The 26,771-nt window shown below is 49.4% G+C and overlaps 1 protein-coding gene across 2 annotated transcripts in view; it reads right to left on the bottom strand.

Annotated features, from left to right (window-relative positions):
- Positions 1-24,684, bottom strand: part of STAC3 (SH3 and cysteine rich domain 3) — a 30,325-nt gene extending 5,641 nt beyond the window's left edge. Inside the window, exons 1-9 of one of the 2 annotated variants that reach the window (XM_077329211.1) lie at positions 24,421-24,684; positions 16,506-16,566; positions 14,094-14,349; positions 9,788-9,885; positions 8,792-8,846; positions 8,196-8,287; positions 5,975-6,041; positions 2,110-2,159; positions 440-531 (exon numbers count right to left, since the gene is read on the bottom strand). In XM_077329211.1, the coding sequence (XP_077185326.1) occupies positions 440-531; positions 2,110-2,159; positions 5,975-6,041; positions 8,196-8,287; positions 8,792-8,846; positions 9,788-9,885; positions 14,094-14,349; positions 16,506-16,565 (770 nt within the window). In that variant the 5' untranslated portion in view covers position 16,566; positions 24,421-24,684. The remainder of the gene's footprint in view (positions 1-439; positions 532-2,109; positions 2,160-5,974; positions 6,042-8,195; positions 8,288-8,791; positions 8,847-9,787; positions 9,886-14,093; positions 14,350-16,505; positions 16,567-24,420) is intronic. The other variant, XM_077329212.1, reaches the window with a different exon arrangement.
- Positions 24,685-26,771: the final 2,087 nt, after the last annotated feature.

Genomic DNA, 26,771 nt, shown 5'->3' with positions numbered 1-26,771 from the left:
CGATAGGTAGGAAGGTAGGTAGGCAGGCAGGCAGGCAGGCAGACAGACAGACGATAGGTAGGTAGGCAGGCAGGCAGGCAGGCGATAGGTAGGTAGGTAGGTGGACAGACAGACGGATGGACAGATGGATGGTAGATGATAGATAGATAGATAGATAGATAGATAGATAGATAGATAGATAGATAGATAGATAGATAGATAGATAGATAGATAGATAGATAGATAGATAGATAGATAGATAGATAGATAGATAGATAGATAGATAGATAGATAGATAGATAGATAGATAGATAGATAGATAGATAGATAGGTTGATGAAGAGCCTCAGCCCAGTCACCCCTGTGCTGAGACACCCCCCTCCCCGCCAGACAGAGATCCTCTGAGCTTGGTCTATTCTACTTGGAAGGACAGGTGACAAACGGCACTCCTTAGCACTCACTGGAAATCCAAGTCATCCTTCTCCAAGGCTTTGAAGCGATAAAGTGCAATGAAATAGTGCGACTGTGGAAATCCAGGCTGCTGCTTCTTATTCTGCCCGAGGGAATAAAAACACACTTTAAGGCAGGGCAATGAAGTTCCTAACAGCAGTCCGAATCAGGAGTTCCCCAAAGGCATCCGCTCCCGGTACTTTGGCTCCTTAAACTTGGGGGTGGTGCAAATTAGCCACTGCCTCATGGCAGACATTTATCTCTCACATGATCTACTTCATTTTTATCCCGCCGTTCCTCAAGACAACGGATATTGTTCCCCCTCTCCTGCATCTTGGCCTCTGACAAACCCTGTGAGGTAGTTTATGAGGAAAGAGAGAGGCCTATGGGAACACCGCGAGCAGAGGAATTTCGACTCAGTTCTCTCACAGGCCTAGTCTGCTGGGGTTGCCGGACTCCCGGTGGGGGCTGGAGATAGCCTTGACATTTGAGATGACAGTCCCCAGGTGGAACCTGGTGATCCCCCACTTTTACAGCTCATCCGCAGGTGTCAGAGACCAATTCCCCTGGAGAAAATCAGCAATACAGAAAGACCCGTCCACCAGCCAGCAAAACTGACCAGTGAAGGAAACAAGCAGTGAAGGACAATTCCTTCATCGGGGGCCGGAGTATCCTCAGTTAAAGTATCCTCATAAAAACATCAGTAGCTGCAGTATCTTAAGTTAAAGTATCGTCATAAAAATGCCTGAGTGATTTTCCTCACAGTAAGGTTATCTTTAAAGTATCTAGTAGGCCATAAGTTCATCGGGGGGATCATCACTGGAGCCAGCGTTTGATACATCGATCCCCCGTTAATATTTTGAGGTGTCAATGAATGTTTCTTGAATTAGATGAACCTATGGTCTACTGCAGGGGTAGTCAAACTGCGGCCCTCCAGATGTCCATGGACTACAATTCCCAGGAGACCCTGCCAGCAAATGCTGGCAGGGGCTTCTGGGAATTGTAGTCCATGGACATCTGGAGGGCCACAGTTTGTCTACCCCTGGTCTTCTGGGTACCTTAAAGATAACACTACCGTGAGGAGAATAATTCAGATGTTTTTATAAGAATACCTGAACTTAAGGTACCGTAGCCACTGACGAAGGAATCGTCCTCGAAAATGAGTTGCGCATACAGGGCCTCATTTTGGCATTCGTTATTAAAATAAAGAAGACTTTTGGTTTCTCCATTGTCCCCTCCCCAGCATGTTTCCTCCCCTGGAGAAAATGGCTGCTTGGGAGGGTGGACATAGCGTTATATTACACCGAGATCCCTCCCCTTCTCAAACCCTGCTCACTCCTGGCTCCACCCCCAAAGGCGCCAGGTATTTCCCAACCCAGAGCCGGCAACCCTAATTCATGCACTGCTGTAGCGCTACCAAGATAAATCTGCAGATATTGTTGACAAGAGGAGGACTCTAATCTGAAAACCTGGGTTTGATTCCCCACTCCTCCACATGAAGCCAGCTCATCTCCTAAATTGATTCCAATGAGCTCAGACACATATCCGGGATTAAGGTGCAGAGGTTGGCGGTCAATGCATGCAAGTTCCAGCCAACTTGAGCAACAGTTTCTCTTTTTAAAAAAGAAAGGTACATTCTTGTTTCTTTCCCCCACACTCCAAAGGAAGGTTGGGCAGGCACCTTATCGTCTGGGGTATTCTTCTCCGCCTTCTTTTCTCCTTCTGGATTTCCTGGGCGGGGGAGAAAAGAGGAATGTATTCAGAGGAATGTTTGGTTTGTCCGTGTTTGATTAAGTCAGGCACGTCGAGTGGTGCGGAAAAAGCTACTTGCACATGTGTGATCAACATGTCGTTTACCCAAAGCTTCCCACGTCTCCTGCCTTCTCCCCATCTGCTGTTTGTCACATTCCTTAAGTACACAACACATTAAACACTTTACAGTGATTGACTTGAAATGGCAACACATTCCTCATTTCTACCTTGCCTTAATGGCAAGGGCAGGTGAACTGCTCAGATACGGACCAATTTCTAGATGGATGAGCATTCTTGCACTGCCTTATGGGAAATGTAGTTTGCTTTTGAGACTTTTCCTCAGCGTCTACCAATTCTTGTTGTTTTAACTTTGTTGACTCAGGAAGAAGGTCTTCCATGGCTGGGATTTTTCACTCTATTCTCGGTCCATCAAGGCTGGGTGTTTGCTAACAGGCAAAGGCAGGCGATCTGTTCAGGCTGGGAATTATTCATGCATTCGCATCCTCACACAGCAACATGGGTGGCATAGTTACTGGAGGGAGGACAGGTCTCTCTTTCCTAAGCAGCCCCATGACATTTATGAGAAAGCTGCTTTGATTCACCGCCTTCATGCGCTCATGACTCTACAGCACATGAAGCACTGAGCAGGGGGTTGGATTAGATGGCCGGTATGGCCCCTTCCAACTCTAGGATTCTATGATTCCATAATACAAGGAAGCAGAGTCTGCCACATGATAGGGCGTTCGGTGCAGATTTTGCTCAGAGCACCAAGTCAATTCGTCAAGGGGCTTGTTGTTATTGTTATTGTTGTTGTTATGTGCGAAGTCGTGTCCGACCCATAGCGACCCCATGGACATTGATCCTCCAGGCCTTCCTGTCCTCTACCATTCCCCGGAGTCCATTTAAGTTTGCACAAGGGGCTTGACTCGCATCTAAAACAAAACTGTGTGATTCTGGTAACTTGACTGTCACTCACATGGATTTCCAAGTTGTTGGCATCTGACACACTGATGTGCAGAAACATATGCTTAAGAGTAAGTTTCCTACGTTTTATCTTCCTACTTCCTAACCAACTTGCTTTACCTGTCCAATACCCCCTCCCTCAAAAAAAGAAAACCTTTAGACATCTTTGTGAACCTTTAAGACCACGAGACTAAGGTTCAGCATACTTGAATATATGCCCCCCCCCAAATGAATTTTACCTTGAGGCTGGAAAAAAAAGATGTTTAATTTAATTTTTTTGGTATCGCGCGTAACATTTTTAGGTGCTTAATAAATAGCAATCATTTGTCTGAAGTATGCAAGCAGAGCAAGGCGACACTCGTTTTGTTATTTTGCCAATTAGCGGCATGCACATCACTGATAACCAATGTGCTGACCACTGAATAGCCTGCTTTCTCATCCTTGCCAAAGTCTGCCGTAGCTGAATTGCTGAGCTAATATTTTGCATTCGTGCTGCTAAGAGAAATTCTCCTAACCCACTTCCTCCCTGAAACCCATTCATTTCTTTCCTCCTTCTTGGGAATTCGGAGTTTCATTCCGATCAATTCCAATCCGATCTGAAGGGAGGAAGAGGCAAGAAAGGATGCTTTGCACAAGTCCAAGATGTCACTCTGCAAAGGCTCAAAGACAGGCGCAGCCTCCCCAAACCTTTCTGCCCTTCTGCTAGAGCACTGCCCTTGGAGGTGTAGCATCAAAACAAAAGGAAACCTAACAAAACAAAATCAGAGTCCACTAGTACCTTTAAGACCAACAGAGATTTATTCAAGGCATGAGCTTTCGAGTGCAAGCACTCTTCCTCAGACTGTGAACTGACCATCCTGACAGTGGGAATATAGAAGAAGAAGAAGAGTTGGTTCTTATATGCCGCTTTTCCCTACCCGAAGGAGGCTCAAAGCAGCTTACAGTCGCCTTCCCTTTCCTCTCCCCACAATAGACACCCTGTGGGGTGGGTGAGGCTGAGAGAGCCCTGATATCACTGCTCAGTCAGAACAGTTTTATCAGTGCCGTGGCAAAAGTTAATCCTGTTATATTAGTAAACTGTGTCACAGCATCCACTCACAGCCACGTGATAATTCTTTGCTAAACCAGCCAATCAGACCACTCGAATACAGCCCTGTGATAATTCTTTGCTAAACCAGCCAATCAGACCCCTCGAATACAGTTGTGGTTCACAAAAACATAGTAGAAATAAAACTCTCTATGCCAGTGATCCACCCCACCATTTGCTGCTGGCCCCATCTGTCTCCATACAAGTGTGAAACATTCCTGACGAAGAGTGCTTGCGCTGGAAAGCTCACGCCCGGAATAAATCTTTGTTGGTCTTAAAGGTGCTACTGAACTGATTTTATATTCCTACAAGTGGAAGCTGAGCTGGAAGCTACCTTGTCCTGGGACCAGAGAGTTGGATTCAAAATAACATTATATATTACTAACAGTCACATAATCCCAATTAAAAGAAAAGAAACCTGCAAGAGTTCGATTTATAAAAGGGCATCTAAACGACCACCTAGGAAAAGGCAGAGAAAAATGAAAAAGAAATTCCTCTGTTGAAAGGGGAGGGGGGAGAACAAGGGGGGAAATTACTCTCTCTAAAAGAATGAATTTCGGGAGAGGGGGAAGAGAAATTCTGCTCCACACAACCATACTGTTTTGCACGTGGACAATCTCATGATCAGTTCCTGACATTTAGAGTAGAAATGCTCTCGGGGAACAATCTGATATGTGGTTCTTTAATCATTCAGTACGATGCGTGTAACTTCACCATTTAATACAGCGAACGAACTGACTTTCTGGTAAAGCCAGTTTTGTTGACTCTTCTTAGAATGTTTACGCTTCATTGGCACAAGCCCCTTAAACAAAAGACCACAAGCTCTCCCAAACATATCGCTTCCACTGTCTCTAGCCCAGTGGTTCAACATCCTATCTGCCATATCAAATAATCTCAAAGGTCCTCTACATGCTGCACCATTTCTGCAGCCAAGAAACCCGAATCATGCACCCAAAATAGCCAAATACTTCAACAAACATCAATGCCAACCTGCGTACATTTGCTTTGTGCACCTCATTTATTCTCCTGCTTGTCACAGGACAAGGAATTCGACTGGCACCAACGTCCTGCATCCTTTGGGAATCCTGCCAAGCCCTTTTGTAGCACTGGCATTACACATAGCTCACTCTTCATTAGTCTAGCACAGATGGGCACTGAATCGCCTCCCGAGTCTTTCAAGTCTTCTTCAATAGACTAGAAATTTGCCTTAAAAAATCAAATCTGAGATTCTCAGGATGTTAAATTATAGGCCTAGCGCAGGGGTAGTCAAACTGCGGCCCTCCAGATGTCCATGGACTACAATTCCCAGGAGCCCCTGCCAGCAAACACTGGCTCCCACACCAGTGTACAAGAATCCAAGCTGGTCTTCCAGTTTGTGAAATATAGCCTGCAGATCATGCCATCCCCCCATGGACATCTGGAGGGCCGCAGTTTGACTACCCCTGGCCTAGCGTCACACTTCCTTCCCCTTCCTTCCTTGACTATGAGGCAGGTAGTTTGAAATTAATCGCAATGATTCTCCCCGGTATTAAAGCTCTTGTACATACTTGGTTGCCATTGGGCACCTTTCAATCAAATATAAAGGATGAAAGATTTGGAGCACTGGGGCTACACTCTGACCACCCTCTGCTGTGTTCACCACCCTCATTTGTGATTTGCCCGCGTGAGTTCAGCATCAGATCAGATATCTAGCAAGCGAACGAAACACAGGGCTCTTCCGGAAGACATTCACCAGGGCACTTACCTTCTTCTTGTTTGCCGCCCTCTATCTTAGGCGCCTCCGTCTCCTCCTCCATCATAGCAGCCAATGGCTACCAAAGAAGAAGGGAGAGATAAGTCTGTGAGAACATGTTTTTTCTATTATGGTAGTAAAACACCAGGAGCCTCTTGTGGCGCAGCAGACATGCAGTTTGAAAGCTCTGCCCATGAGGCTGGGAGTTCGATCCCACGAGCCAGCTCAAGGTTGACTCAGCCTTCCATCCTCCCGGGGTCGGTAAAATGAGTACCCAGCTTGCTGGGGGGTAAACGGTAATGACTGGGGAAGGCACTGGCAAACCACCCCGTATTGAGTCTGCCATGAAAACGCGACAGGGCGTCACCCCAAGAGTCAGGCTTGACTCGGTGCTTGCACACCTTTACCTTTTAGTAAAACACCATTTTTTCACCTGAATTGAACTATAAGAGAGATCCAGTCTTTGTAGTGAGTCGTTCCCCACCCCCAAATTTTAATTCTGAGTAAATGAACAGAGTGGATTTTCTCAACTTTTTTATCGTTGAGCATCCCCTGAAACATACTTCAGGCTCAGAGAAAACCCAGATCATGCAGAATGTGGTTGGGAATCAAGGCTGTGGACACGCCCACCCGGGGCCCCTCCCCTTCTCAACCCCTCCAGGCCCACCATTGGCCGTTGGATGCAAGTCGACGTGATCATATATGGTCATATCACCTGATAAACGTTTAACAAATTTAGAAACATATTTAAAAATTAATTAACGCCCATTCATTCAGGAATGGCTCACAGGACAAGAGAGAGCAAAACACCTTGGGCGGGGGGAGAGGGAAGGCGATTGAGGACATGTAATTAAAAGAAAGGTGCAAGCAGGCTCCATTTTGTTAAAAAAAATCCCTTTTGGAACAGGGGAAGGGAGCAAGGCATCATGGGAGACTGCCTCCGTCTGACCCCAATGCAGAAAATGTATGGCGAATTACAGCCTGGAAAATGAGGGAGAAATGAGCCCAAATGCAGAAAGCAAAGTTTGCAGCATCTAAAGGAAATCCAAAGTGAGGCTAAAATGAGGAAACGGTCATGCTGAGAGCTAAGGCCCTTCATACAGGTGAGGTGATAACTATGAACCTTTCCGGATCATCTGGTAAGGCCCTGCTTCATGCACAACCCTTTGAACAGGGCCTTTTTATTGGTAGCACCAACATTATAGAAATGCCCTCCCCTTTGGTTATTTGACTTGAGCGCTCTCTTTGGCAGCTATTAGTAAGGCAGTTTCTAAGTTCTTTCAATTATCCTGGGTAGAGTCTGCACTTACTTTGTTTATTCCATTGTCAATCCTATTGAATTCAGATCGCTTTGAACTCGGGTCTTCCTCCCCCCCCCCCCCAATTGAAACAGGAAAGTCTTCTGCACGCGGTTAGGGTAGTTCAGAAGGGGGGGGGGAGCCAAGCCTCTTTCTTTCTTTTCTTGAAGGGGGGGGGGGAGAGGAACCAAGCAGGGAGCCTCTTTCTTTTCTTGGAGGGGTGGGGGAGAGGATCGAACAGGCCGAGGAGGGAGGAAAAATCCAGGACCGACAGAAGTTGAGAGAAATTAGAGGCTTCTCCTTTAAGGCAAGCTTGTCTCATGACCAGGTGTGGCCTATCAGAGGTTCTCTACCACGGAGCTTGGTTTCCCAATCCGGATTTTAAAATATATTGAGCATTAAAAGCACTCCATGATATCGCACAATAAAGGTAGGGTCACTCCGGATCAATCCTTCTTGCTGCAGAAAGAAAATTTAAATCGCCCCAAATCCAAACAGAAATCGCATTCTGTGTAGAGGGCAGGGACTGTATCGTTCTGGGGTTGGAATAAAAGCTCCGTGCAGTTTACACCCTGGTCTGTGACCTTACAAATAAATAATAATTTAAAAAATGTTTCAACTAGCTTTCTCGCTCTTTTAAGCAGGGTTTCATATCGTCTTCTGAATCTCAACTTTTAATTAATTCTTTTAAAATACGGTTTTGTGTTTGTTTTTATTTTGGTCTACTATAGTGAGCTGTGAAGGCAAGGGGTGAATATCGAAAGGCAGGGAAAGGCAGAGAGAAAGAAAGAGTCTAGGTGGGCGGTGACAAGCCTAAATTCTATGTCATGTCAGCCCTTTATAACATGCTTCCTCCAACCTGGGGTGCCCTGCCCTGTGGTCGCTAGAAGGCATGTCATTCATCTAGGCTGCACTCCCCAAATCCAAGTCCTCACATTCTTCTTGTCCTCCTGTCCTTTCTTGCGCTCCTTATTCGCCATCACAACACCCGTCCGCAGCGTCTCAAACACGGGATCGGATCGGTTAGCTGCAGAGGGAAGCCAACAGGTTAGGTTGCAGTGTATGGCAAGAGGAGGGGCCGTGGCCCAGTGGAAGAACCTCTGTTTTGCATGCAGAAGGTCCCAGGTTCAATCCCTGCCACGTCCAGTGAAAATGGTCGGGCAGTAGATGATGGGGAAAGTACTCCAAAGAGACACCAAAGAGTCACTGCCAGAGAGGCAATAGTGACATTGATAGACCAAAACAAAGGAGGTCCAAAGTGGCTGACAATCACCTTCCCTTCCCCTCCCCACAACAGACACCCCGCAAGGTAGGTGAGACTGAGAGAGCTCAGACAGGACTGCTCAGTCAGAACAGCACTATCAGGGCTGTGACTGGCTCAAGGTCACCCAGCTGACTGCACGTGGAGGAGCGGGAAATCAAACCCGGTTTGCCAGATTAGAAGCCACTGCTCTTCACCACTACACCACACTGGCTCATGTGTGCTCATGTGAAAGAAGGTAGACATGGGAGGGTGCATTCAGTTATTCACCTTGTTGCTGGGCACTGTACAAGGGAGAGCTGTAAGCCCGACGAAAACCTGGAGGCTGCAAGACAAAGACGAGCACCAGTCCTTAGCAAGAGTTCAGGAGAGAGCAAGCAGAACAAGTGCCTCTGCAAAATGAGGCCAGGGCATACACTGGAGAGGGGCTGGGGCTCAGTGGCAGAGCCTCGGCTTGGCATGCAGAAAGTCCCAGGTTCAATCCCCAGCATCTCCACTTAAAGAATCCGGCATTAAGTGAAAGACCTCTGCCTGGGACCTTGGAGAGCTGCTGAGTAGACAGAACAGTCTGAATCAGCACAAGGCAATTTCATGTATTCCCCTTTCCTAAGCAGACGACGACAGCCCCCATTCTTAAATTTGACGTACATCTCGGACCCCCGCGTTTGAAAAATGAATTCTCTTTCCAAATAGCGTTTAGCGATTTGCCACGTAGGTTTTGCAGTGTTCACCACACCCCTCGGGAAAGCGCTGCCACCATGCCCTTTTTGCAGATGGGGAACTGAGGCACAGCTGCTTGGCCCAAGACAATCCACTGGATCCATAAGAAAGAATCCATATGGTCATATCACCTGATTAACGTTTAGCAAATTTAATATATATATTAAAATTAATTAACTCCCACTCATTCAGGAAACGCTTCCAGGGCCTTCATGAAACGCTGGTTGAAAAAGCCTGTTCTAAAATATTAAAAATTGCTGCAATTTGTTTTGCGTACATAACCACAAGGGTGAAAAAACTGAATCCTATAATCCTGTATGAGAATTAAGACCCTGGTAGTTCCAGAACAAAATTAAGATTTTCAAGTCTTTTCAAGACCCAATTCCATAACTGATCTTTTGAAGGATCTGAAGTTTTTGAACAATCTCTAAGGGCAGCCCCCCCCCCCCCACAACACATTGTAGTAGTCAAGCCTGGGCATTTCCTAGAATTAGACAGTATGTGGTAGGGGGAAACAACTTTGGCAGGGGGAGCAGGAACACTTACAATCTTGCCAAAGCAACGCTGAAATTCCACATAGCCCTGGCAGTGATGGTGGATGTGAGTTTTGCAGTTCTTACATCTTAGGCCATACTTGTTGTTGACTACGATAGAAAGAAGAAGCAGCTAGTTGAAGGCAAGGTGGGGGGACACAAGGCTTCACTCCCCCCTCAATCTAGTTCTGGTGGTCTATCAATAAAGATCCGAGGACCACCGACATCCCTAAGGGCAGGTCTGTCCCAAATACCCACAGAGATGATAGGAAATGAAATTCGAATGCCATACAAGGTCCCAATCCCCATGGCCAGCTGAACTAAGCTGAACTTTAATTTTGACACCTTGCTTGCGGCCAACAAGGAAAAGTAAACTTCTGCACCTCGCTAGGGATGCCAGCCTTCAGGTGGGACCTAGGGATCCCCTAGAATTACAGCTCATCTTCAAACTGCAGCAATCAGTTCTTCTGGAGAAAATGGCTGCTTTGGGGGGCATTGTGCCCCACTGAGGTCAGTCATCCTTGGTCTCCATCTCCAAATCTCTGGGGACAGAGTTTCCCAACCTGGAACTGGCCTCCCCCCTACACCCCCGCCACCAACTCTACACCTCATCTACCCACCTATATTACTTCAGTATTCTAAATCGTGATCGACTCCACTGCTTTGCCCTGTGAGTGTTGCTCCAAATTCTACTCTTGATTGCTGCTTTAATTGGGGAAGGCCTGTGTTAAGAAACAGGGGCTTACTGCTGTGACTTGTTTTTTGGCTCATTCGTTGCCAGCTCTCACTTTCAAAAATTCTATCACCTGCTTTTGTAAAGGTGCAGAATGAGAGTTGGTGACCTCAAGGTGGGGCCTGGCGTCCTTCTGGAATCACAAGTGATCTTTAGACTACTGAGATCAGTTTCCCTGTATGGAAATGGAGACTTCAGAGGGAGGAGAATAGGGCATTCCATAGAGTCCAGGATAAACAAGTCCTAGAGTGGATATAGTCCACAGATGTTCTAGAACAGTCTTCCTTGACTATTTTACCTTTGAGAAACCCCTGAAACATTCTTCAGGCTTTGAGAAACCCAGGAGTGGCGCGATTCTGCAGAATTTGGTTGGGAAGCATAGCTGTGGACACGCCTACCCCTCCCACCAGGCCCATCTTTGACCATTTTGGGAGAGGGATAGGTGGGTCAACGTACCATTTATGGTCATATCACCTGATAAATGTGTAACAAAATTAAAAATATATAATAAATTAACTCCCACTTATTCGGGAAACCCTTCCAGGGCCATCAAGAAGCCCCAAGAAGCTATCTCAGCCAGGATTCTGGAAATCCTGGCTGAGATAGCCTGGTCTAGGACTTCCACTTCTGCTGTAGTGTACCAGGACAAGGAGTAGGAAAAAACTGATTGTCACCTGAAAAGACTCTAAAGGCCAACGGAGAATTGAGAGGGGGAAGGGACTGCTTTTGACTGGCATTCTCCTATGGGTATTTGGAGAAAAATACTTATAATGACTTTCTTTGGGAAAAGTGCCAGATAACATCCTTCCCACCAGTACTAAGGCATTATGCATCTCTTGAGCATGTGGGGAGCTCTTTCTCTGAGGAGTGCCGTAGCAAGAATATCTCTACTAAACCTGAGAGAGAAGAAGATGAGGAGCTGGGGAATGAGCTTACTTAGAAGTCCTCCATTTCTCACCAGGAGGATAATATTTCAATTTTATTCATTTCTGTCCTGTCCTTCTCCCTAGTGGGGACACAAAGCAATGAAGGTCATTCTCCTCTCCTCCAATTTTCTCCTTACAACAGCCCTCTGAGAGCATGTCTGGCCCGAGGTTACCCAATGAGGGCACAAGTGGAGATGTGAACCAGGGTCTCCCAAAGCCAGCTTGGTGTTTTGTTTAAGAGTGGTGGCTTCTAATCTGGTGAGCTAGGTTTGGTTCCCCGCTCCTCCACATGCAGCCAGCTGGCTGACCTTGGGCTCGTCACAGTCCTGATAGTGCTGTTCCCACAGAGTGGTTTCTCTCAAAGCTCTCTCAAGGTGAGGTAAGCTGCTTTGAGACACTTGAGGCTTACTGGGTGATCTTGGGCTTGTCATGGTTTCCTCAGAGCTCTCTCAGCCTCATCTCCCTCACAGGGTGTCTGTGGTGGGGAGAGGAGGGGGATTGTAAGCTGCTTTAAGACTTCTGTGGGCTGTGAAAAGTGGGGTATAAAAACCAATTTTTCTTCTTCAAATCCTAACAAGAAGCAAAAAAGGGGGAACCCAACCCAACCTGAAATCTAGTTGGGAACCTAAAAAAGATTGAGAAAACTGAAAACAATATTGTCCTTAGAAATTTGGGTGCGGAAAAATAGCATAGTCCTCACAGGGAGGTATAGCTTGGTGGGTACAGAGGGGTCAGTGAGTTCAGATGGCTGATGTCAGACCTCAACCATAGGCCTGGTGGAGCCAGTTAGAAGGTAGGTGGCAAGGCCAGTTAGAAGAAGAAGAAGGGCTGGTCTTTTGTAGCCTGCTTTTTACTACCCAAAGGAGTCACAAAATGGCTTACAATCTCTTCCTCTCCCCAGAAAAGACACCCTGTGAGGCAGGTGAGGCTGAGAGAGTTCTGAGAGGACTGTGACCGGCCTAAGGTCACCCAGCTAGCTACAGATGGAGGAGTGGGAAATCAAAACCCAGTTCTCCATATTAGAGGCCTTCACTCTTAACCACGACACCAAGAAGGCAGGTAAGAAGCTAGTCACGCTGGGTACCAAATATATGGGTGGGAAGATCAGTGAATTATTTCCCAAATCAATACCAGAGACCACAAAGGACAGCCACGTATCTCACCAGCCTTCAATTTATAGGCATAAATGGGATAGGTATGTGATGCCAGCTCTGAGTTTGGGAAAGACCTAGAGATTTGGGGGGTGGATCCCAGGGACCGTGAGGTTTGGGGTGGGAGGAGACAAGTCAGCAGAGTATAATTTTTTATAGTGCACTTTCCAAAGCAGCCATTTTCTCTTGGAGAACTGAACATTGGGGTCTGAAGATCAGTTGTAACCCCAGGTCTCACCAGAAGGTGGACCACCCTACAGAGAACTGAAGAAATAGTTCCTTCTCTGTCTCCCTCCCCTGAACTTCAAAGTTGGGAAAGAAATTATTCACACAGACACACCCAACCTTGTGGGAATGGCCCCACCCCCATCATGAGCTTGTCTGCACATCTTGCAGGAGCAGATTAAATAAAGGAGTAAGGGCAAGTTGGGAGGAGTTAGGGCAGGCTCTGTCCGGGATCAAAACTCAGAGGGGCGAATCCTGATTCGCCCCTCCGAGTGTCAATCCTGGACCAAGGAGGCAATGGGGAGGCGCGCAAAGTGCCTCCTTGGCCGCCATAGACTGCGCATCGATGCGGGAAAAGGAGCAGTGGTGGCCCTGCTCCTTTGAAGCCTCACATCCTTGCAACTTGCCCGGAAAGGAGCAGGTATGCGGGGGCCGCGCTGACTTCTCCAGGCCACTGGAGTGGCCTCGCCGGATCACAGATGCGGCGAGGCCGCTCCCGCAGCCGGGAGAAGGCTGAAGATCGCTCATGGGGGGGGGGGCCCTCCCCCTTCTCCCGGCCGCTGGAACGGCCTCGCCGCGTCTGCGATGATTGCTGGAGATCGCTGGAGATACCTGGAGATTTGGAGGCAGAACTGGAAGAAGGTGAGAGTTGGGGAAGGCCTTCAGTGGTATCTAATGGCATGGAGCTCCAGCGGCCGGGAGGAGGCTGAAGATCGCTGGCGGTGGGGGGGGGGGCACCGCCTTCTCCCGGCCGCTGGAGCGGCCTTGCCGTGTCCTAGCGCCCATTTTATGCCTGGCTAAAATGGGCTTTATTTCTAGTCATTAGATATTGTGCTATTGTTGCGCTATAGCAGTAGCTTGTCCACAGAGCAAAATCCCATTGCAAGTGAGTGCTATAACACCACGATAACACAGTCTCCCGTGACACATGGTGGGCGGAGCCAACATCTTCACTCCACACACGGCTCACCGTGGATCACAGGCAACCCACATCTCCTCTCTCTAACTTTGTGCCTTCCCATCTTCCTTTCTGAGGTTAATCCCCCTCCCACCACCCCAAAATCCTTCTGATTACTCCTCACAAAGCTCCCTCACCTACTACCTCAGATAACCACCTTCTCCAGTGGCAGTTTAAACTCTCTCCAGCACAGAGGTGCTGAGGTGACAGAAGCCACACCACTTGGTCCCCTTCCTGCCTTGCCGATCCGGAAACCAATCTTCAACAGCCCTCCCTGTACACTTCCAACCCCCCCGTCCCTTGTGCTTCTCGCTGGTAGGACTCACGGACAATCATGCGGGCACAGACGTCACAAAACTTGGGCTTTTTGAAGTAGTGATCCTTGAACTTGTGAGGCTTGTCGTTGACTGGTTTTTCTGGCTCGGGCGGCGGCTCGGGTTCCTCCTCTTCATCCTCCTCCTCTTCCTCGAAGTAATAGATGGGCCCCCCTGTGGGGGTGACCAGCTCCCCGTTGGCCTGGAGTTCTTCTTGGACGGGCTCCTCCTTGGACTTGCGTTGGAAAAGTTGCTTTAGCCTCTGCATCTGGGGGGGGGGGCCGAGGTGGGGCAGGGGTGTGGGGTTGGGGTGGGGCGGGGCAGGGTGGAGTGGGAGTGGGTGTGGGTGTGGGTGGGTGGATGGGGTGGAAATAAGCACCTGACTGATGCCAATCAGGATCCCTGGCAACCAGCGCTGTCAGCACACACGCCTCCGACTAGGGTTGTGCGTGGCGGTGTCCAAAGCCCGGAACGGCCGCTTCAGACACCTACGCACACAACCCTCTCTCTGACACATTCAGAAGCAGTTCAGAGACACAAGCGGCAACAAGTAAAACAGAGAACATCCTTAGCACCTGTGGCAAAAAAAAAACTAGAGAAAGAGCCAGCGTTCAACTTCTGTGCTCTCACAATGATGCAAACAGGGGCTCAAAGCGCACACAGCCCTAGGGGCCTCCGTGCCACTGGGTGGAGGTGACCACACATGACAACTTTTTCAGAGGCTGTGGCTACTCTCCACACCGCCACGGAGCAAGAAGGGCCCCACAGTGGCAAGAAGATAAATTGCCTGGCTGGTGGGAAGAGCTGCAGTATGAGGAATGCTGGGCCGGAGGACCAAATATCCACAGAAATGCATTTGAAGCAGGGCTAGCGACCAATCACATTGCTTGTGGTCAAATATGCTGATTGGCCTTTTGGCCACCCATTTACTTCCTAACAATTCAACAAAGCCCCTTAGAGCAATATAGCCTCAGTGACCCTGCAAGGTAGCCTAACACTGTGAGAGCCAGTTTGGTGTAGTGGTTAAGAGTGCGGACTTCTAATCTGGCAAGCCAGGTTCGATTCTGCACTCGCCACGGCTCTGAGAAAGCTGTTCTGACCGAGCAGTAATATCAGGGCTCTCTCAGCCTCACCCACCCCATAGGGTATCTGTTGTGGGGAGAGGAAAGGGAAGGTGAATGTAAGCCGCTTTGAGCCTCCTTTGGGTAGGGAAAAGCGGCATATAAGAACCAACTCTTATTATTATTATTACAGTACCCTAGATTTGGGGCAAGGGGTAAAGCTGAGATACTCCCTTGAAGAGCAGCCCATCATGTTTTAGAAACTGAATGGATGTTCAAAAGCAGATTGAGGTCATTTCAGGTTACCAACCTTTGAGGTTGAGCATCCTGGGTAGGGGCGTCAGGCCTCAGGTGGTGGCCAGCAGATTTTAAGGGTACGTGGAGTGTACAGGTGAGAGAGAGGGAAAGCTGTCCACCACAGAGGGTCCTGGCAGATCCAGTTGGTGGAACCCAAACTAACATGCAGGGGAGCATGAAAGAGCCACACACAGACGGAAAAGCTGAGAACAGAAGAACTGGGGGGGGGGGTTGTACCCCACTTTTCACTACCTTAAGGAGTCTCAAAGCAGCTTCCAATCGCTTTCCCTTCCTCTCCCCACAACAGACACCCCGTGAGGGAGGTGGGGCCGAGAGGGCTCTGAGAGAACTGTGACTGGCCTAAGGTCAACCAGTTTGCTGCATGTGGAGGAATGAGGGAATCAAACCCAGTTCTCCAGTTGAGAGGCTGCCGCTCTTAACCACGACACCACACTGGCTCTCTTTGCAGCAGCCAAATTCCTTTTCATCCACCTTCCTTTCTCCTTGCTCTTTTCATCTGGCAAACAGCTTCAAGACTCACAGACCCTAAGCCGCTTTGCCCTCCACCCAGGGCAACTGGCCACCCTTTGGATATGGTGCAACAGTCTTCTGCTTGCGGCAAACAGGAAAAAAAAACACATTTAAAGCCCCCTTGGCTGTTCTGGAAGCGATGCACTTTTGGATCCCAGCTATGAGAGAGAGAGAGCACGGCTTGAGACTACGGCTGCACAAGCCAGCTAAACAGTATCCCAAGCCACGGCAGAAAGCACGGGCCACGCTGCACCTACGAGGCAAGACGACACCAAAGGCAGACTGCCAAAGCCTGAAGCTTCAGGGATCTAGGCAAGTCGGTGGTGATGGTGACTGGGACTAGAGCACTGGGATGGACTGGGATGGACTGGGATTGCACATATGATCGTGGCTCCCATGGCCACAACCAATGAGAAGGAATCGGTGTCCTACAGTTTTACGAGGGGCGCTACTTTCCCACTGTTGGTACGACAAGAACCAGGGCACGGAAGGGAGTTGATCTCCTACCATCCGGAGCAGCCCCCACAGCACTTACCCCTTTCCCGCCTTCGGACGTGGGTGACGCAGGTGGCTCGAGAATCTCTTTTTCGGTCATGCTGCAGGGAGAGAGATGCAAAGGATAAAAGATGGACGGACGGACAGAACGCAGGGGGCTCTGCTGTTTCCGAGGGAGAGACGGTGCCCTCCCGGATGGGGTGGATCTCAGCTGGGACCTAGGCATTCGTGACTGGCAATGCTGCCTGGACCTGTGACATCACTGGACCAGGGCCCAGCCAGCAGGTAGTGGGTGTCCCCTTGCCTGGGGGAAATAGAACACCTGGGACCTCCCCTCTTAGCCAGTTAGCCTGGAGAAGAAAGACATTCCATCTATCCCAGCTCTATCCTTACGTTCCCAAGCCGCCCTTCCTCAGATTCCGGGGCGATACCCTGTGATGAAAAGACATGCACCAAACTGGGCCCGGAGCAGCTGTCTAGCCCAGGGGTTCCCAGGATGGTGCCTTGGGAAACACAGAAGGAACACAGAAGCAAGGAAAAACGAGAATGTGGAGAAAGCAGCAGGGGTCTAGCCCCTGACACATAAGAGTATCTCTGAGCACATCCAGGGTCAGCCACCACAGAGACAAGGGACACAAGGCAGAAAGTACAAGGGGACGTTCCACACAGACGCTGCTTGAGAGCAGCTATCTGTCCAGCAGCAGTCGCCAGGGTCCTCATGGACCAGGGGTGGCCAAACTGTGGCTCTCCAGATGCCCGTGGACTACAATTCCCATGAGCCCCTGCCAGCATGGCAGGGGCTCATGGGGATTGTAGTCCACGGGCATCTGGAGAGCCACAGTTTGGCTACCCCTGTCCTTATTTAGCCAATGCAACAACTCCAGTTGGCAGAACAACGCAGCACATCTTAATCCTAGAGCATTTTGCTCTGCTGCCTCCGGAAATCTTTCCTCGGTCCGCCTTACGTTCGTTATGTTCAAAGCGGGATGACAAGTGCATCGTTCGGCTAACAACCAGCTCCCTCGTCCTGTTTAGCTTCTCATTGTTAACCGCTTGCAACAAGACCAGGCTCACAATCACATCTTTCTCTGCCCCCCCTCCACCCATCCATTGGACCAAGTGTCCAGAATGCAAGCGACGTGAATGGGTGAGAAATCTGATCCGCCGATGAGTAGCCGCTACCAGGGCCGATGCTTTTGTGATTAAGATGAGCTTCCCGGCAAGCTTGAGTCCTGCCTTTTCATTTGAGAAGTAAAGGTAAAGGTAAAGGTATCCCCTGTGCAAGCACCGAGGTCATGTCTGACCCTTGGGGTGACGCCCTCCAGCGTTTTCATGGCAGACTCAATACGGGGTGGTTTGCCAGTGCCTTCCCCAGTCATGACCGTTTACCCCCCAGCGAGCAAGCTGGGTACTCATTTTACCAACCTCGGAAGGATGGAAGGCTGAGTCAACCTTGAGCCGGCTGCTGGGATCGAACTCCCAGCCTCATGGGTAGATAGCTTCAGACAGCATGTTGCTGCCTTACCACTCTGCGCCACAAGAGGCTCTAATTTGATTACACAGGAACAGAAACTCCTAGCTGGTCGAGAAGCCACTGCTAGGGACCAAAGTCTGGGCCTGCCTTCCAGTATCTCATCAGCATCCCCTTGCGGCTGTGAAGACAAAAATCTAGCCGAAAGTCAAGAGCTGGTATCCAGCGTACTGTCACTGGCACATCCTTTCCAGAGTGCTGTGGCTGCAGGGTGGCCGGCTCCAGGTTGGGAAATCCCTGGAGATTGGGGAGAGGGGGGCTGAGTTTGGTAATCCCAGGGCTTCCCCAGCCACACAGTCAATGGGAAGCACCAGGGGGAAGGAAGGGGCTGTGTACTCGTGACTCTGAAACTATAGTCAATAAGGCTCCCAGAAGGGGAAAACGGTCATTTGTAAAGTTCCATCAAGACAATTATTAGTAAGAACCAAACAATACTGTAAATCTGTGTACAATAATGCAACAGGACAAAAAAATAATTCAGGCAAATGTTCAACATTTCCAACAGTTCCAACTGAAGTCTATTAGGGTCCGCTGTAGAAGCCACCCAGCAGAACAGGGGACTACCGGATCCTTGTTTGGACTTCAGGTGAGCTCCCCCTCACTGGCAATCTTTAAGCAGCGGCTGGACAGATACTTATCCTGGATGCTTTAGGCACGTATGGCATTGAGCAGAGGGATGGACTAGATGGCCTGGATGCCCACACACAAAAGAACACTTCAATGATTTTATGATTCTAAGCAGCAGCTGGACAGATCCTTATCCTGGATGCTTTAGGCTCATCCTGCATTAAGCAGGGGGTGGGACTAGATGGCCTGTCTGGCCCCTTCCAACTCTATGATCCTATGATCCTAACCCGTTGAGCTGTTGCCTGAATTATTTTTTGTACTGTTGCATGATTGTACACATATTTACAATATTGTTTGGTCATTTCTAATGATTGTCTTGATGACGCTTTCTAAATGGCTGTTTTGCATTTTTGGAAGCATTGTTTACTATTGTTTCAGAGTCATAATTACACAACCACCTGGAGACGGGCAGCTTTACCTGGGGGGGGGGGTGTCACATCTACATGACGGAGTTAGTTTTACATATAATCAGCAGAAGCAAGTGGTCAAACTTTTCCTGAATCACACCATCTACTTATTTATTTATTAGAAGAAGAAGAAGAGTTGGTTCTTATATGCCGCTTTTCCCTACCCGAAAGAGGCTCAAAGCGGCTTACAGTCGCCTTCCCATTCCTCTCCCCACAACAGACACCCTGTGGGGTGGGTGAGGCTGAGAGAGCCCTGATATCACTGCCCGGTCAGAACAGTTTTATCAGCGCCGTGGCGAGCCCAAGGTCACCCAGCTGGCTGCATGTGGGGGAGCGCAGAATCGAACCTGGCATGCCGGATTACAAGTCCGCACTCCTAATCACTACACCAAACTGGGTAGACTTACTACCCGCCATTCCCAGAACCAGCTTGTGGCAGGGTACAATTTGCCCATATAAAAACCCCATTAAAACACTCCAGGACATAACCATGCCATATAATCAAAATCCTAAAAAGACATGGCGGTATTCAACCTCCTAATCCGCCCCCCCCCCCCATCTACACAGAGGAGTGAGAAAAGGAAGCATAGATGACAAATGCTTACATTGCTTGCACCTCTTAGTACTGGGGCCCCCACCAGATGTTCTCACCATGCCAGCCTCAACCATAAACCTGGCGGAAGAGCTCCATTTTGCAGGCACTGCAGAACGCCGGAAGCTCCTGCAGGACGACGAACACTTCCCCCAGGGGAGAAAGCTCCACACCCCTTGAACCTGCGGACTGCATAAACTGCCCTCCGGCCTATCCAATATGGAAGTTGGGAAGGTTCACAGGCTACTCTTGGTCAGCGTCTGCAGATAATTTCATTTCAGGCTTCCTTGATATTGGAGTTATCTGGCTTGAAATGGGAAACTAGTCCAGTACGTTGTGGCACAGACTTTGAACGGCATAACTGATCCATTGGGAACAAACGGTCAAGGCCTGAATCTAGTGGAAGAACGCTAAACTCAACTATCATGCCTCCGGCACCTTGGGAGTCTGATTTCTGGGCGACCCACATGAGAAGACCACTAGCAAATATCTGGCAGCTTCTAAGTAGGTAGCAGAAGAGACCGTTTGGGTTCTCTGCACCTTATATGGAAAAGCGAACATTTAATACTCACTTTTCTCCACTGAAAGGAGTCTCAAAGCAGCTTATGGCCGCTTTCCCTTCCTTTCACCACAATAGGCATCTTGAAAGGCAGGTGAGGCTAAGAGAGCTCTGAGAGAACTGTGACTGGCCCAAGGCGACCCAGCAGGCTTCAAGCGGAAGAGGAGCGAGGAATCAAATCTGGTTCTCCGGATCAGAGTCTGCTCCTCTTAACCATTATACTACACCGTGTCTAGCACATAGGTATGAACGAAGAGCACACATTGCATGCTGAGTCCCAGAGCATGCATGTTTAACATGCCTCTAAAAATCATGCAGGTAAATGATGTTTTAACTGGCAGTCTTGGGTGGTCCAGCCATGAATTGGTAGCATCTGCTGCCAATCCTCTCTTCTTAAAACAGCTTGGAAGAGCTTCTTATTTGAGATGCCCCTCCATCTCTGAACAGGACATCTCGTGACAACAAAAAGAACTGGCTTCCACATGCACCTATTCTCCGAAGCTAGGGAACATCTTGAGAGTGGAACCAGAAGAGTATACAAGTGACAGAAGAGTCTTCCTTCTGTGCTAGTCTCCTGCTTTCCTTTCTTAGCCACTTTACACATTACAGAGAGTGGTGGCTAACTCTGACAGCAAGCCATGGTGGGTTCACCACCCTACACTGCATTCCTGTGGCATTTTCAGTAGCAAACGTCGGAATCCCTTTTAATCTCTGATGGAGCTCCCTGCAACACAGAATAAGCACTGAGGCAATGCAAGCGTCTTGACCTTTGAATTCTGTATGAGAAACTTAGAACCAAATATATGCAAAGTTGGTGCAAATGATTAAAACTGGCCCACCATGGCCATGCTTCCAAGAGTGGGTGAAAAAGGATCTTGGCACTTTCAATTTTTAACTTCACTGCATTTATATCTTCTGGGAACAGCAATCACAGTCGTTTCCTCTCGCTGGATTTAGAGCATTATCTCCGCCGTTCATGCTATCATTAAATGCTTGCCTGCACATTCAATGTCTTTTTTTTACTGCAAGACAAGCTAGTAAGGGAAGATTAAAAAAAAAAAACCAACAAAGCCAGATACAGAGAGAAGAATTATTCTTATTATCCTTCTGAAAAGTACAGATACGCCAAGTTGCAACGTTATATTAGTGTTATATGTTTAGGTTCGAGCAGTCTGTCCTCCCGGGGCTGTTCTCTCAAGCTGAATCCAAAGTACTCTTTATTATGGTGAAGCTGGACCATTTCACGGGTGGAACAAGGATTTGGATCCCCCTCAATCAGCTTGAGTGCCGAACTTGAGAGTTACAGGGGGAGAAGGGGCAGCAGCATCTTCGACAATACTACAGGGTTGCACGTGCTTGAGTCCTAAAATAATTTCTGAAATCAGCCATGGAACACGCAGCAAGCAAGAGGAAAACTACTACGTTGTCACAACACAAATGAGTTCCTGCAAGGAGTCGTGGGAAGCGTAGTTTGGTGAAGCGTCTGGGAATTCTGTTGCAAATCTCGAGCCCAAGGATTCCCAACCGGGGGTCTGTGGCCCCCTGGGGGTCTGCAGGAGCTCCAGAGGGGGTCCGCAGCCGTTCCCCTCTTGCCTAAATGCCCACAAACTAGGAAACTGGCTGCCTCTACCTGTAGACCGTGGGTGTAAAAATCAAGGAGGGGGGAGCTGATTGTGGCATGGCAGAGAGGAATCAAGCCCTTATTTCCGGCCTACACGAGGCAAAGCCAACATAGTAGTAGTAAAGGTAGGGGGAGGGAGTGAAAGAAGAGCAAAGGGTGCCGTTGGTTATGTCACTTCCGGGGGGCGTGGCTGGGAAGTGAGGCCAGCTGACATCACTTCCAGGGGTCCTCTAAGCCTGAATATGTATTCCAGGGGCTCCTCCATGGTCAAAAGGTGGAAAAAGGTTTGCTCTAGGCACACTTGCAGGGCTACAGGTCCCAGTGGTTCTGGGAGGAAGAGACCAGCAAACAAGGTTTTTTTATTTTTTATTTTTTGGGGGGGGGGGTTGCCATTTCCATCCATTTGATATGACAGGGGGGTGACAGAGAAGATAGTCCTCCACACTTCTCCTGCCCACTCAGTCCCCAAGAAAGCCTGGGTTGATTTCTCAGCATTCGGCAGACTTAAGAAGAAGAAGAAGAAGAGTTGGTTCTTATATGCCGCTTATATGCCTACCCGAAGGAGGCTCAAAGCGGCTTACAGTCGCCTTCCCCTTCCTCCCCCCACAACAGACACCCTGTGGGGTGGGTGAGGCTGAGAGAGTCCTGATATCACTGCTCGGTCAGAACAGCTTTATCAGTGCCGTGGCGAGCCCAAGGTCACCCAGCTGGCTGCATGTGGGGGAGCGCAGAATCGAACCTGGCATGCCAGATTAGAAGTCCGCACTCCTAACCACTACACCAAACTGGCTCTCTTAAACAAGAGGGAGAGGAAAGAATCGAGAACTGATTCGTTCCGAAAGGATCTCGGACCCAAAAAAGAAGTGCTCAATGAGGCCAAACACTGAAGGGGGTGCAGGCAGGGTACTCCATCTCTATAGAGCAGGGGTGGCCAACCGGCGGCGTTTCAGATGTCCATGGACTACAGTTACCATGAGCCCCTGCTGGCAGGGGCTCATGGTAATTGTAGTCCATGGACATCTGGAGCGCTGCTGTGTGGCCACCCTTCCTCTATAGAGACGGCTGCCATGCACCCGGTCTTTTGGGCCATCTGCTTTCGGAAGTGCCTTAACTCTTGAGTGTGCGGCGCACAAGCCATGGCTATGTACCAGTGAAGCAGGAGCAAGGGGGAGAGGGCGGTTCAGAAATGCTTCTTGTCACTACTCTTCTACGTATTTGAATCCCGGTGCGGGTAACGGAGGGTCTGTCGCCGATCCCAATTATAAATCGAGGCCCGACTGAGACCGAAATCCGGAAGTTTGAAACACTGGTTGCAAAATCATCCTTCCTGTACGGTCAACCATCGGTTCGAGAACTCGGTGCGATCACATTTGTTCCACGCAGCACGTGTGAAAAACACATGCTCGTCCAGCCACTGAGTTCTAAAAAGTGTCGAGGGCTTCTCACCAAGAAAGGAGCCGAGCCTCACTGTCCAAGTTGGAAGACGTTTCTCGTCCCCAGCACAGCTAGCGTCCCTGGACCTTACTTTCCATGTAAGTATTACACCCCACCCTACAGTGACACAGCCAAGGTGCGGCCCAGATGCCCACCGGGCCCCTGGCATCCACTGCTGATGTCATTTGCAGCTCAGCGGAAAGGCATCTGGCCCTTCCAGTGGGTGGCTGCTCTGGAGTCTCCGTGCCCACAAATGGATCCCGAGTCCCAGCAGAGACGGAAGCCACAAGCCTCGGATTCCTAGAGCAGGGGTAATCAAACTGCGCCCCTCCAGATGTCCATGGACTACAATTCCCAGAAGCCCCTGCCAGCATTCGCTGGCAGGGGCTTCTGGGAATTGTAGTCCATGGACATCTGGAGGGGCGCAGTTTGACTACCCCTGTCCTAGAGGTTTCATCAGAGCTGCCCGGCCTTCTGCTTATCCGCTCGCGTCACCTACGTGAGCTACGACAATGAAGCATGGCCTCTGGTACAAAATCGAGGCTCCGGATTCAAATGCCTGTCCCTCCGGTCTTCGATGTTTTGAAAAGAACACCCCACCCACCACCCCGGGACATGTAAACGGCCCTGAGCCACAAGGGAGGGTGATAAGACAGACAAATGAAACACGACTTGCGTTTCAGCCAAACCCACCACACAAACACGCCTCCTTCACAAAACCATGAAGAGGCAGCAAATGCCGCAAGGATCCTCTCTTTTGGGGTCGATCAACTGTCCGTCGGCCGTGCGACAAAAATGAAAACACTTCTAAGAATCTCAAAACTTTGGTTCGAAAAGGCTAGCTGAGAGTTCACAGGGGCTCCCAACACACAATCTGGCCTACAGGTTTCCACAAAGGTCAGCTTTTCGAGGCCAACACAGTCTGCATTCCCTCCCCACCCTCTGCCGGGATGGGAGATTCGGCCATCTTAAGTCTGGCCCAGGGAGCCACATGCAAATTCATCTACCTCTGAAAGCGAAAGAGGCCATTCTGACTACAGCGAGGGAAATGCGCTGCTAAAAAGAAACAGTGCATTTTGGGGAGGGGGAGAGGCAAGGCCAAGGGACCTTGGGGGGCAATTTGTGTCCCAGGAGCCAATGATGGCAAGGGCTGGGGAGGGGGGGAAGCGAAGGAAGACACTTACCTTCCAGGATAAAAATTCACACCGGCTGCCGATTCGATCCTTCAAAAAGCATCAGTCGGTTGCCCCCCAAAAACTCAGTTCCTTCCTCGCTTTCCTCCCCAACATCTCACTTTTTAGGGAAGCATAGAGGGAGGGGAAAAAGGACTTTCGACCCTTCCCGGGTTTAACGTGCAAAAGATTTGCTGTCCAAACGCCACAAGGAACTCGAGTGACAGGGCGAGAGGGGAAAAGACAGCTGCCGTCCATTGGGAGGGCTGACACAGAGAAATCGGACACTGGGCAGCAGTTTTTAACAGGGCTCGCTGGCCAAAACGCCGGAGACAGCGACGCAACACCTGTGGGGATTGGGGAGGGGTGGGAATGGCTGCAGAGGCGGGGCCCAGGAGGCGTTGGCCCCTGGAGGAGGTCTCCGAGGGAAAACATGTCCTGGGACAGGGACTCGCTCCCATTCTAGATTGCGTTATTTGCATCCCATTGGAAAAACCTTCTGGCTCATGGGAGGCAATGGTCAGAACATGGAAATGAGGTCCCATAGAATCATAGAGTTGGAAGGGACCTCCCGGGTCATCTAGTCCAACCCCCTGCACTGTGCAGGACACCCACAACCCGATTCCACTGCACCTGTCCATTTTCCACCTAAGTCACCCTGGCCCAACTGGCCTTTTTCGTCCCTTGTGCTTGACAGTATGTTTGTGCAGGGGGGGTCAAATAAAAAAGGAAGCATACTTTGGGGAGTTGCACTGAGCACAGCAGCGGCTTCAGAGAAACAGAAAACCAACCCTTCGTTTCCCACTGGCAATCCATGCGCCCTTCAGGCCCCTTCCCCTCTGTTCCCTGGGCCAATGGAAGACGTCTCCTGCCATAGACACTTGTTGGGGTGCTGGGGGGGAGGGGTTAGTCGGTCAGGCAGAATTTTGTTAGTGGGTTGATAGTTAAACGTTCTAAGAGCATTTAATTTTAATTCAAATTATAAACTAATTGTTCTGAGGCTTTGTGTCATAATCAATGTTACAAAACATCCAGAGCCCTCGTGGGGAGGGGGGGGGGGACAGAAATCCAATAATAAAATAAAATAAAGGAAAACAAAGTACAGCTAGAAAACTTCCAAAGAAAAAATATACCCCCTACCAAAAAAAAAAGGGGGTTTTTTTGCACACTTTTTACTAGCTGAAGGTATCTCAAGGTGACTTACAATCATCTTCCCTTCCTCTTCCTACAACAGACCACCTGTGAGGCAGGTGAGGCTGAGAGGGCTTTGAGAGGGCCTGTGACTGGCTCAAGGTCACCCAGCAGGCCTCATGAGTCCCAAAGTGGCTTCCCTTCCTCTCCCCACAACAGACACCCGGTGAGGCTGAGAGACCCGAGAGAACTGTGACTGGCCCAAAGTCACGTGGCTGGCTGCATGTGGAGGAGCAGGGAATCAAACCCAGTTCTGCAGATTAGAGGCCACTGCTCTTAACCACTGCTCCAATCTGGCTCTCGGGGGAGAAGAAGGAATATGGGTCAGTACCCGTGGCGGTTTCTATTCTACATTTCCATCAGCACATTACCCTCACTTTTTATTATAAACCGCCATGAAGCAGCAGGGTTCGAGAGTGACGTTTGCCTGGACTGAGCTTGGCTCACGGCCTTTTTGGCCCTGGCCCCTGCCTGGTGTAATGAGCTAAGGGCCCTGATGGCGCCAACGCGGTTCCACACAACCTGCAAGGCGGAGCTCTTCTGACAGGCATCCGGTTGGGACCAGGCTAGGAAGATCTTGAGCTCCTCCTCCAAACGCCCCAGTTTTTAACATCTTACTCTGAAAAATGGCAGATTAAGGGCGTTTTTTTTAGCTATTTGTATGGGGGGTTGTGTTGGATTTAATACTGGATGTTACGCTTGTTATTTTAAATATTATATTTTATATTTATTGTTAGCCACCATGCGTTGGCGGAGTGGCGCCTTATACATTTAATAAATAAATTTCAAAAAATAATATGGGGTACAGATCACGGACCTCCAGGGTCCGAGACCTCCAGCATACCTCAAGCACAAGAGGAACTTCTAATCTTAATTTCAAAAATGGAAGGATACTCGAGCTCAACAATTACCTGGAAGAACTGGCCTTCCTCTGCCTCTAAATCCTCGGTGAGTTGCTGCTGGCTGTCAGGAACTTGGGGCCCCCTTTATCCAGCTTTGTCCTACTGACACTTGGATGTCGCAGAACACACAGAGGGGCCTTATACTGACTCAGACCCTCAGCCCATCAAGATCAGTTATTGTCTACTCCAGGCTTTCTCAACCAGGCTTTCGTGAAACCCTGGGGTTTCCGGATGACCCCGGAAGTAGGGGTGAGCGCTTCGGCGCAGTTC

Source organism: Paroedura picta, chromosome 3, assembly GCF_049243985.1.
Source record: "Paroedura picta isolate Pp20150507F chromosome 3, Ppicta_v3.0, whole genome shotgun sequence".
NCBI lineage: Eukaryota > Metazoa > Chordata > Lepidosauria > Squamata > Gekkonidae > Paroedura > Paroedura picta.
The sequence above is the reverse complement of the archived record's forward strand: the minus strand, read 5'-3'. Positions and strand labels throughout refer to the sequence as shown.